Below are 12,320 nucleotides of genomic sequence, written 5' to 3'. Positions count from 1 at the left end.
TCTGAGCACATCCACTGCAGCAGCAGTCATCCTGGCTGGTTTGCAGGGGGACAGTTTACAACAGCAGGTGCTGTTGCTCTTTCAAAAGGTGACATGCCTTTCCTTAGAAAGGTCCTGCTCTGCAAGTGTTGGAGCAGCAGCTCTTCCTCTCAGTGGCACTGTGTTCTGCCATTACTCACCATTCCTCTGGGGAATGGGAACCTTTTAGAGTCTCTGTTTCTTTTCTGGTGTGATGAAATCACTGGGTTTGTCCCTCCTGGTTCTGTTTACTCTCTCAGTGCTTGCAAGGATTGGCTTTTCTTCACTCAAACCAAGTGATCCACAGAGACGTGAAGAGCGACAACATCCTTCTCAGAACCGACGGCTCTGTCAAGCTGGGTCAGTATATTCCTGGTCAGGAGCAGCTTTCAGGGATGTGGGGTGAGGGGCTGCTTTGAGTGGCTGCCAGCTCCCCAGGAATGGTGCTGGTGGCAGTGCGGGGACCCCCCGCTCTGAGCTGATGACATGGTTGCAAGGTGCACAGAGGTATGACAAGGAACAAGCAGTCAAAAGGGGTGTTGCTCTGTGTGTGTCCATTGCAGAGGGAGGGAGCAACAAGTCTAAAGCTTCCATAGAACAAAAGCCACTGCTGAAGGCAGTATACAAAATGTGGGGATTTGGCTAAAATCCTGAGGAGACAGAGCAGGGACAGTTGTCCAGGAGATTCAACAGCACATTCTCAAAGTTCTACTGGGCAATTCTTTTGTTTGGTTTCCTAATTGCACAGAATTCAAATAAAAGCAGTATTTTGCTTTCCCCTTAGCTGATTTTGGCATCTCTGTTGAACTCAGCCCTGGGAAGAATAGACCGTCCTCGGTGGCCGGGACTCCTTGGTGGATGGCGCCTGAAGTGGTGATGCGTCAACCATATGGCCCCAAAGTGGACATATGGTCTTTTGGAATTGTGGGAATCGAAATGATAGAACGGAAAGTTCCCTACTGGAGCCGAAGTCCTGCCACGGTAAGGAGCAAATACTCACTGATCCCACTTGTCTTTCTCACCTGCCCTGTGTTCTGCATGCCATTGGACAAAATCCCATTGCCATCTGCTGGAACTACTGCCACCAAGGTCCACTCCTTAAAATGTCCCTGCAACACATCAGCATCTGCTGTAGTTTTGGTTGCATCAGTGTGGAACTCAAGCTATACCACATGCAAACAAACCCCATGCTCAGGCAACATTTTCCTTTGGGCTGTAAGTGGTTCCAGTTCTTTGGTCTGTGTAGATGGCCACAATAACAGGAAACAAGCATCTTAGAATTGGTGCTATACTTCCAGAAATGAAGGAAAGAAAGCCAAACCTAACAGAGTTTCTAAAAGAGTGGTTTTAGTGAGGAACTGCATCCCCTGTGCAGTTTCTGCACACTGAGAAACATGCCTGGAACCTGAACATGAGGCTGCAAGGGCCACAGAGTGTCTTCTACTTCTTGTGCAGTGTTGCTGAAACACTTAGTGACTGTGTTTCTCTCATAGCCCAAGCCACCTTCTCCACATCACCAAGCCGGAGCCTGGTGAGAGGGAGAGCCTGCCAAAACCTCCTGTTTGTTTCCTGGCATTTTCTGGGATGGGCCTTCCATTCATGCATTGACTTGTGTAGCTAAATGAGCAGAGGGTGTCCACAGGGATGGCACCTCTCCATCTTCGGAGCAGGAAAAGCTTTTCTGTTGCTGCGTAAGGAAGCTGAAATTTTCAGGCTGCTGAGAGACAGAGCTGCAGTGGCTCCTGTGTGCCCAAGCAGGCATTTTCATCCCCATACATTAGTGCATGCACCTTAATGTGTCTGTGTTGAATATGAGATTATAAATGTTTGTTTCCTTAGCTGGGGGTTAACTGATGGATTTCCTTTCTCTTCTTCCAATTACCATTGTTTTCAAGAACAGGGCAAAAAACTTGATGAGTCTTGTTGTATGGCAACTGGGCTGAAGGGACCCACAAGCACTGCAGAGATGCCTTTCATGTCCTAATCCTTGGAAAGAGTTAACATAGCAAAGTCCCCCTTCCAAAATGCTGCCAAGTTGGTGTGAATCTTCAGAGAAGCAAATGTGCTTTTGCTGATGTAGTTCCCAACTAACTAGGTCAATCAATGAAATTGGCTGCCAAGGCAAGATCTGCGGGATGATGGCAAAGCTGTGGCTGCATCAGAGTTTGGTTTTTTGTTGGTAAAGTCATCTCTGGGTCTCTGCCAGGGCAGAAACTGCCACTGAAGAAGAGAGGTTAAACAATGGGTTCTGGGAGGGCAGTTACAGATGGGAAAGAAGCAGGTGGAGCCTTGTGTTTCCTGTTTCTCCAGACTAAATTCCTGATAGCCACAGCAGGGACGCCACAGCTGCGGCAGCCCAAGCTCCTCTCGGCTTGGCTGCGTGACTTCCTGAGCTGCTGCCTGCAGAGAGACGAGGAGCGGCGCTGGTCTGCCAACGAGCTGCTGCAGGTAAAATGCCAAGGGGCTGAGGTGAAACAGTGTGCGAGGGATGGGCTCCTCCTCCACCAAGGTCCGAGGCCTCAGATGAGCCCCCTTCCTCCTCACCTCCACTCATGGTGCTCTTCAAATGAAAATGCTGAGGAGTGCTAGACTGGGCTGGGCTGGCAGGGCTCTGTAATGTCCTTTGGTCCAAGTGTCCTGCAATGAGCAGGGACATCTTTAGAGGGATCAGGTTGCTCAGAGCCCTGTCCCACCTGACCTGGAATGGTTCCAGGGATGTGGCACCTACAAGCTCTTGGGACAGCCTGTGCCAGGGTGGCACCCTGCTCTGAGTAAACAAGGTCTTCCTTAGACCTACTCTGATTAGATCCCCTTTGTGTTTGAAACTATTTGCCCACATTCTATTGTAACTGGCCCTGTTAAAAACGGTGTCCCCCACTTTCTTCAAAGCCACTCTGAAGTCTTGCAAAGTGGCAATAAAGTCTCCCTGAGTCCCGTTCTTCACAAAACTGAATACTTCCACCTCTCTCTGCAGAAGATAGGACAGGTGTTCTATTTTCTTATTCTTTCTGTTGCCCTGTTTTTTAATTTGGTGGTGTATTCTGTTTTACCTAACAGCAAAAGAATTGATGTAGAGCATTGTAGAGAGACATGAAATGGTGGTGGAGGAAGCCACGGCTGCCAGTCCTGGCAGAGCACTCTGGAGAGATTTGGCTGTGGGCAGGAGGGGCTGTGAGGGACTCACTGTGAGCCTCTGAGGGGCCCTGGTTTGTGCCCCCCACCCCACCCTTAGAGGTTTCTGGCACACAAACAGGGAGAGCTGAGAGGGACTTGTCCCAGCCCCATCTGCTGCCTGGCACGCTCAGGCAGAGGGGAACTGGCCCAGGCTGACTGCCAGGTTGTGTGGCAGAGAGGGAACTGCAGGACCCAGCGCCACTCGGCTGGCCCTGCTGGGAAGGAAGGTGCCATGCAGCACAGGAGGGGTAGGGCATGGAAAGGCAGACACTGCTCTGTGTGCCTGTGGAAATTAGCACAAGACAGGGACCTATGGGAGTCATTGGAGCTTCTTGAAAGGAAGAAACTCCAGAGAGAGAAAGCACCATTTCTAGAGCACTGGCAGGGCAAAAACCCCAGCAAGATGGAGAAACCAGAATAAATGGATGAGTGGGATTCTGGGCCGGGTTTGCCTGTGATGGCAAGGTCCTGCACATGACAATTGAGGAGCAGATGGTCCCATTGTTTTCCTTTCTGGGTCTTTCTAGGACCTAGAGGAATCCTGATGGAGTATGTGAGGCACTGAGCTTGGAAGGTCATGGTTCACTGTTCTTTGTTGTTTTTTTTTCCCTTTGGACAGCATCCATTTGTAACATCAGCCAAGCCAGTATCCATCCTGGCACCACTTATCACCGTCCTGAAGAGGATGCAGCAGAGAAGAATGTAACAACCAAGTAGAGATGTCATCACCACAAGGAATTTTGAGGACTGGAGGATTGTAGGAGGAGGATTGTTGATAAGGTTTTAGAGAATAGGATTTTAGAGGAGGATTGTAGAGTAGGATTTTTGGAGAGTTTTGTGGAATAGGATTGTAGAGTAAGATTGTTGAAGAGTTCTGTGGAATAGGATTGTAGAGGAGCATTGTGGAGTAGGATTGTTGAAGAGTTTTGTAGAAAAGGATTGTGGAGTAGGATTGTGGCGTAGGATTGGTAGAGTAGGATTGTTGAAGAGTTTTCTGGAATAAGATTGTAAACAAGGATTTTCATTAAATAAAATTTCTGAAAAATAAACTCACTTGGAAGACTGCCCACTTTCTGACCCCTTCAGAAAACTCAACATTTCCTTCTGAATTACCAGCTGGTTTTTATGGGTGTTAAGTCACACTTATGGCTTCTTTTGTATGGTTTTTAAGTAGGGGAAGGCTCTTCTTCATTCATCCTTTCCAGACCACACTGTCTTGGGAATGTGGCCAACTAGGCAGCTTTTGGCCAGCTGTAGTATTTCTAGTTGAGGCAGAAAGGGCAATGGCATTTGCAGGAAAAAGCAAAGGGCAAGTGGTGCAGCCAAAACATCCTGTGCAGATGCAGGCCTTCAGCTGTGACTCCAGAGCATTTGGGTGCCTGCCACTTGGATTTGTATCGTGAAGGGCAATGTCTTTGGCTGGAGGAGAGCCTCGCTCAGCGGAGAAAGCAGAAAGATCAGAGAGGTGCTCTGAAAGGTCTCCTGCGGTGCAGAGCTGTCAGCGAGTGTGAGCTGAGAGCGGGCCCGGCCCTGCCCGGCGTGGAGCCGCAGCAGAGCCCTGGCAGAGCCCGGAGCAGCCTGAGCCTCGGCAGGGCCAGGCTGCAAGGAGGCCCTGGTAGCTGCAGGAGGCACAGCCCGGCCCTGCGTGCCTCTTGCTGGCAGCGGGCGCATCCTCCGCTCTCAGAGCCCAAGCGCAGCCGGCTGCTCCCGAGGGCAAGCGGAGCCCTGCTGGGCACAGCCCAGCCTGGAGGCATTGGCCCTCTGGAGTCTGCCCGAGGAGAGAAAGGCCAAGGGCAGCCGAGGCCCGCTGGCCTGGCTCAGCATTCCCACTCTTGTGCCGCTGCCCTGCGACTCCTGGCAAAGGTCAGCAGTGTGTGCAGCACCCTGGGCACCGGGGCAGGGAGCCGGGCTGCTCGGCAGGCTGGAGCACAGGGCAGCGTCCTTCGGGCACGGCACTTGTGCCAGGGGAGCCGAGGCCAGCGGGAGGCAGGGACAGCTTGTCAGCTCACGGCTGCAGGAGCCAGTGCCTCACACAGCTCTGGGAGGCAGCGCCTGCAACCTGCAGCTCTGCACTGAGCCACAGCAAAGCTGGGAGCTGCAGAGTGCTCTGCAGAAATATTCAGGGCCGGCAGGCCAGCCTGTTTTGTGCTCCCTGGCACACAGCAAGCGCTGTGCCACACCGCAGCTCGGAGCTGCTGGGAGAGAGGTGTTAGAGATAAACTCTTAGGTACAATTAAATGGAGGCAAAGTCATTAAAGTAAAAGAGAACCTTCTTCTTAGCAGAAGGCTCCTCTTGAAGCCAATAGCAGGTTTCTGAATATAGCAGGAATTGGATTAAACCTAAAAGTCTGCCACTGCTATGACTGAAATACCAATTTGCATGTTTTCTTATTTCGGAATCAAAATATGACCATGGGCTTTTAATGTTGGGTTTTTTGCAGCTAAGAGTGCAGATGCAATAATCACAGAACTCAGGTCATTTGAGATTACAGAAAGGTTAAAAACTATGCATGGGAAGGTAATAACAGGAATTTCTATCTAATAACAAATGGATTGTCCTGCAGCCTTGAGGTCATATCCTTCTACCCTTCCCAAATGAAAACCTATTCACTGAAGACCCATCATCATCCCAAAACCATGTTTAACTTAATTGGACCTGTTGATTAGCCCATGTAAATTAGATCTTTCCCTTTTATTTTCACTGACAAACTCTGATTCAATGTCAAATTATCAATCTTTCAAGGAAAAACTGTACCGTGCAGAGTAAAACCCAGGGCAGAGGCTTCTATACATAGGGTTGCCAAACCCTCTGTGACAGCTCCTGCTAGCTTCCTACATCAGCCAGAAGGCAACTTCGCTGCAACACAGACTTTCTTAATATTGGTGACATTTTCAAATCCATAGACACTGCTTGTTTTCAAAGTCCTGAAAAGTGCATTCTAAGTTCATGAAAGCAAACACAGAAGCACAGATTTGGTTTAGGAGAGAAGGTGTTTGTGCAGTTGGATAACAGCTTACATGTTGAAGTGTCGGGGGGGATTTCTATGTTTGCGCTCACCTTGTTTGAGACAATGAGCGCAGTGTCACCTGTGCATCCCTGGATATGCCTTGAAGGTGCAATGCTTAATTTGTAATCAAAGGGGAAATGTATCTAAATTTATTAGGATAACCAGTTACTTTGTAAATAGACTGATAGAGAAACTTAGCAATTTTTGCTGGAGAATGGTTGCAGGAGAGGGGTCATGGATCAATGGAACAGTTATTCATTGATACCACTGTTTAAGACCCCAGAATCAGAATCAGCCTGTGTCTGGCCTGGGAACAAAGCTTGGGAAACAGGCTCTGTGTCTAGGCCTGGGAAACTGTACAAGGTCTCTCTAGGCCTGGGAAATAGAGCAAGTTCGGAATGAAATAATAAGGACAGGCATAAGGACAGCCTCGAAGATATGCTCTGTCCTTGGAAGGCATGACTTAGCAATGAGAACTTGGCTTGGAGAACTTAGCTACATCTGTAACCACCCGTAGGAGAAGTAAAACAAAGACCTTTGTAAACTTGACCAATGAGAGCTGTTGCTGACTTTGCTTGTAGCAAACCCTATATAAACGGACAGGATTTTTGAATAAAAGAAGCTTGCTTATCAATCATACTGACTGTGCTTGTCTTCCCTGCGCCCGCGTAATCACCACTTGTCCATTCTTTGTACAGAACAATCTTCTAAACCTTTTTAACTTAATGTGACCATGATACATTCCTAACCTTCATATTGCAATATATTTTCTAATTACATGATTCTGTAAGCCCTTGTAGACCATGTGCAATTTCTACCGGAGGTTGTCGTCAGCCTCTGGTGGTCGTTTTGGATGAAGGCTCAGAAGGCTTCCTCGGGCTTCAGCTGTTTTACCTCTGTTTCTGCACATGCTCTACAAGATTGTCTGCTCAAATAGGCACTGGTGAGTCTTTTGCAGTTAGCTTGTTCTGCTAAATTTGCTGATTTCTAGAAAGTGCTTCATTCCCATCCCTGGGTACAAAGTAACTACTTCTTTCTGCACAGCTTTTAGCATAGCTCAAGCATTATCTCATTGCCTCGGCACCTAAAAGAAGGTAGGGAGGAGGGGGCAAACCAGTGAGAGTGATGGGTCATTATCTTGTTAGCCAGGTATCAATTCTTAGATTAACTAAGGACTATTCTTGTCCATAAAGTACGTGCGGGGATACCACAAGGACAGAGGCAACGCATGGATTTGGGGCACTGGGCTTGGCACCAAAGTCCTGCTCTTGAGAGGGGTGCAGGGACACAGGGAATGTCAGAGGACAATGAGAGACGGGGACATGAGGCCATAATGGGCCAGGCATGATCCTGCACAGGATGGCAGCAAAGACACTTCCTCACCATGGCTCTGGCACTCCAGGGCACCCCAAAAAGGGCCGAGGAGTCCTATGTGTAACCAGGAGAGAAGACTGACATCACTGTGGGTCCCAGCATTCCCCAGTCCCTTGCTGGCCATTCAGTGCACACTGGGGACGCTGGGCATGTGTGGGACATGGGGATGGGGTACACGAAGTTAAAGGGGGACCCCAAAGTGGAAGGAGTGGAAGCCAAAATCGCTGGGTGGAGATGCCCAAAGAGGAGGTGTGGTATCCCAAAATGAACGGAGGACACCAGAAAATTGGGGCGATCCCTCAAAAGGACACACAAAGCTGTTCCCTCCCTCCATTACTTACCAACAAGAACTATCTACCAACTGTGATAATCACATCAGGACCATTTACTCCATAACCAGCTAAGAACAGGACTGAAGAGTAGTTTTGTAGAGTAGGATTGTAGAGTAGGATTATAGTTTAGGATTGAAAATAAAGCTTCTGAAACTTTAACTTGCCTGGAAGATTCCCTTTTTTTCAGCCTGTGAATACACTCAGCATTTCCTTCTGAGTTGTCAGCTGTCTCTTAAAGCTACAAAGTGACATTTCTTGGTGCCTTTGGTAAGGTTTAAAAGTGGGGATGGCTCTTCTTCATTCATGCCCTCCAGACTACACTGCCCTTGGCATATGGGCCACTGGCCCCACTTGGCACATCTGTGGCACTTCTAGATGCAGGCAGGAACCAAAGCAGAAGTGGTGCAGCCACAGACATCTCTGTGATGTCACTTGGGTCCTATGAGCTCCCACAGCTTTTTGTGATGTCACAATGACATCACTGTGATGTCACAGAGCTGCCTGCGATGTCGCATGGACATCCCTATGATGTCATACTGACTTCTCTGTGATTTCACACAGCTGTCTGTGATGTCACACTGACCTCTTGGTGACGTCACACAGCTCTCTGTGATGTGACATGGACATCACTGTGATATCACACAACCTCCTGTTATGTCACACAGACATCTCTGTGATGTCACACAGCTCTCAGCGCTGTCACATCCACATTTCTGTGATGTCAGGATGACATATCTGTGATGTCACACAGCAGTCTGTGATGTAACCCTGACATCTCTGTGACATCACACAGCTCTCTGTGATGTCACACAGACATATCTGTGATGTTACACTGACATCAGAGTGATGTCAAACAGCTGTCTGTGATGTCACACTGACATTTCTGGGATGTCACACAGACATCTCTGTGATGTCACTTGGTCTCCATGAGGTAAAAAATCTTTTTTTGGTGTCACAAAGTCATCTCTGTGATGTCACAGAGCTGTCTGTGATGTCACACAGCTCTCTGGCATGTCACAATGACAACACTTTGATGTCACACAGCTGTCTGTGATGACGTACTGACATTTCTGGGACATCACACAGCTCTCTCTGATGTCACAATGACATCTCTGTGACATCACACAGCTCTCTGTGATGTGACACTGACATCTCTGTGACATCACACAGCTCTCTTTGATGTCACAATGACATATGTCTGATGTCACACAGATTTTTGTGACATCACAATGACATCACTGTGATGTCACACAGCTGCATGTGATGTCACACAGGTATCGCTGTGATGTAATTTCCACCCCATGAGTCCACCCAGCTTTTTGTGGTGTCACATGGACATCTCTGTGATGTCACATAGCTATCTGTGATGTCACACTGACATCTGTCTGATGTCACCCAGATTTTTGTGATGTCACAATGACATCACTGTGGCATCACACTGCTGTCTGTGAGGTCACACAGACATCTCCCTGATGTCACCCTTACATCTCTGTGATGTCACACAGACATCTCTGTGATGTCTCAGAGACATCTCTTTGATGTCACTTCGACCCCATGAGGTCACACAGCTTTTTGTGGTGTCACACAGACATCTCTGTGATGTCACGCTTACATTTCTCTCACGTCATACAGCTCTCTGTGATGTCACAATAACATCTCTGTGATGTCACACAGCTGTCTGTGATGTCAGTGTGACATCTGTCTGATGTCACACAGATTTTTGTGATGCCACAATAACATCGGTGTGATGCCACACTGATGTCACACAGACATCTCCCTGATGTCACCCTTACATCTCTGTGATGGCATACAGCTGTCTGTGATTTCACACTGATATCTCTCCATGATGTCACCTGGATATCTCTGTGACATCACACAACCTCCTGTGATGTCACACAGATGTCTGTGTGATGCCACACATCTCTCTCTGATGTCACACTGACATCTCTGTGATGTCACACAGCCATCTCTGTGATGTCTCAGAGACATCTCTTTGATGTCACTTTGACCCCATGAGGTCACACAGCTTTTTGTGGTGTCACATGGACATATCTGTGATGTCACGCTTACATCTCTCTGACGTCACACAGACATCTCTCTGACATCACACAGCTCTCTGTGATGTCACAATGACATCTCTGTGATGTCACACAGCTGTCTGTGATGTCACCCTTGCATCTCTGTGATGTCACACAGCTCTCTGTGATGTCACACAGACATCTCTGGGATGTCACAATGACATCACTGTGATGTCACACAGCTGTCTGTGATGTCACACAGACATCTCTTTGAGGTCACACTGACATCTCTGTGATATCACACAGACATCTCTGTGATGTAACTTTGACCCTATGAGGTCACTCTACTTTTTGTGGTTTCACACTCACTTCTCTGTTGTGAGAACTTAAAATGTCTCTCAGACATTTTTAGAGGTTCAGGGCCTTGGTCAGAAGCATTCTAGACCCCAGAAGGCAGATGGAAACAGCTGTGATTTCGAGTTTGAGCCATGGAATGAATTACCAGCTTTGAAGGTGGAACAAGCAGTCACAAAGGGTTAGATAGTATAGTAAAAGTAGTTACAAAACAGAGAGGAAAATGTTTTAGTATTGTACAGGGGGGTTTTAGCACCTGTTCAGGGGGGTTTTTACTTTGTACATGGGGGTCAGAAGTTCTAAGATGGAGGAAAGTGGGCTGATCCTATTCTTCCTCATTCTTCTTCCTTGCCTCCATGTTCTTGGTGATGTTGGCATTCACAGATTGGTTTAGAGTAGAAAAGCACTTGGTAATATTGGTAGTAGGTATTGGGGAATAATTGTAAACATGTTATATGTAATATATCTTATAAAAGAAAGCAGCAGCCCTGGGTGGGGGGGGGAGAAGAAGAAGACACTGGACAGTGAGGGTGTCAGGAGTGTGTGTGTCTCTGCCGGGGCCGCTGATCAAACAGCCGCAGCCCGCGAACACAATCTGTTAGATAACTCGCAATAAACTGCCTTGAGACCAAACAACAAGAGGCTGTGGAGTTTTTCTTTGGAAGCACGGGTTGGAGGAGAGACTTTACCACCACTCAAGACCCCAAACCAAACCCAGGGTTCTCACAGGGGATCAGAAAATTCTTTTGGGGTTTGGCTCATTCTCTCTTATTTTCTGCATTACTCAGAATTCTCCCCATTTGGGTCTACTTCTGGATTAGGAGTCTCATCAGCTCCTCTGGACATCTTAGCCCTCAGTTTAGAGAAGCTGTAGACTGTATAGAGGAAGCTTACTAGATTAAATATGACGAAAGTGGTCTCTTTAACATTCAGAGGAAACTGACCATTTTCAAAAAGGGAAATAACAGATTCAGAGAAGAAGGAAAGGAAAGGCTGGAAAGCTTCATCCCTTGTTTTTCCTCTAATCAACTGGGTGTCATTTCTAATAAACCCCCAAAACATGCTACTGGAACTGGGACCTAGGCTAGGATGAAGAAACTATAAACCAAATATATCTTGGACAGACTTCAGTACTCTTGTTAACAATAGTCCGACTTCTTTATTGCTAAAGTTCAATACTAAATTCTGTAATCTTAGACTAACTAATCCTATGTTTTTAACAAATAATCATCTACTCAATCCTAACTTGAAGAATCCTAAAAACTTAATCTTCTTTTATAATAAAACAGCCTGAGTTCATAGATGATTCCTTGCTGAAGCAGACGACTGGTGCCAGGACTCCACTTGCTGCTTGCCAAATTCAGATACTCATTGCTAAATGTGGGACAGCTTTTTGTGGAGGTACTGGCATCTGCTCTTCATCTCAGAGTAGCTGGGGCTACCCTAGGAAGAAGAAATAAATAAAAAATAAAAAAAATCAGGCATGTCAGCATTTCTGCAGAGTTTAGGATTTCCTGACCTTTTCTTTAAAATAGCCTTGAGGCAGACTCAGAGGTTACCAAGCCAGACCAGTCTGGTTTTATTCATGTAAAGCAGTAAAAATACTCTCAGATTGACTTTGGAGCTTTCTGGGAAGTTTGCAAACTGAGGCTGTTCTTTTACAACAAACTCTAGACAAGTCTGAAACCACAACAACAACCCAAAGCCCAGCAGCTGCTAAAGAGGGCAAAACTCATTCATGCTTAAAGCCACTGAAGGGACTCAAACCTTCTCCATCAAATCAACAGGTGTGAGGTTTATCAAGCTCATGATACAAATCCAAGATGAAGTGGCAATGAGAATAATACTGTCACACCAAAGCTTCTGCTCTTCTGGGCCTGAAGATCTGTTTCTCTTTGAAAGACAAAAACTCATTCCACATGGGAATGAACACTTCAAACCATCTTGAGATAAATATTTACAAGCAATAAATCTTTACCAAGTTAAAATTCAGTACAAGAAGAGACAACAACAAATGCCAGGGATGCATCCCAGGCCAGATG

At 47.1% G+C, this 12,320-nt stretch overlaps 1 protein-coding gene across 1 annotated transcript; it reads left to right on the top strand.

Moving 5' to 3' along the window:
* Nucleotides 1-270: 270 nt before the first annotated feature.
* On the top strand, nucleotides 271-4,753 carry LOC146763601 (serine/threonine-protein kinase PAK 3-like). Its single transcript, XM_085567074.1, has 4 exons — nucleotides 271-378; nucleotides 803-999; nucleotides 2,329-2,466; nucleotides 3,812-4,753. The coding sequence occupies exons 2-4, from the start codon at nucleotides 877-879 to the stop codon at nucleotides 3,896-3,898; spliced, it is 348 nt and encodes a 115-aa protein (XP_085423200.1). The 5' UTR covers nucleotides 271-378; nucleotides 803-876; the 3' UTR covers nucleotides 3,899-4,753.
* Nucleotides 4,754-12,320: the final 7,567 nt, after the last annotated feature.

Source organism: Lonchura striata, chromosome Z, assembly GCF_050655825.1.
Source record: "Lonchura striata isolate lonStrDom1 chromosome Z, ASM5065582v1, whole genome shotgun sequence".
NCBI lineage: Eukaryota > Metazoa > Chordata > Aves > Passeriformes > Estrildidae > Lonchura > Lonchura striata.
This window is presented reverse-complemented; position numbering and strand designations above follow the sequence as displayed.

What these genes read in the sequence shown, in the direction of transcription:
- LOC146763601 (XM_085567074.1), top strand. Translation starts at nt 877, where the DNA reads ATGGCGCCTGAAGTGGTGATGCGTCAACCATATGGCCCCAAAGTGGAC. An exon ending in GGAGCCGAAGTCCTGCCACG is followed by an intron (nt 1,000 to 2,328) that starts GTAAGGAGCAAA and finishes CTGTTTCTCCAG; the next exon opens with ACTAAATTCCTGATAGCCAC. An exon ending in CTGCCAACGAGCTGCTGCAG is followed by an intron (nt 2,467 to 3,811) that starts GTAAAATGCCAA and finishes CCCTTTGGACAG; the next exon opens with CATCCATTTGTAACATCAGC.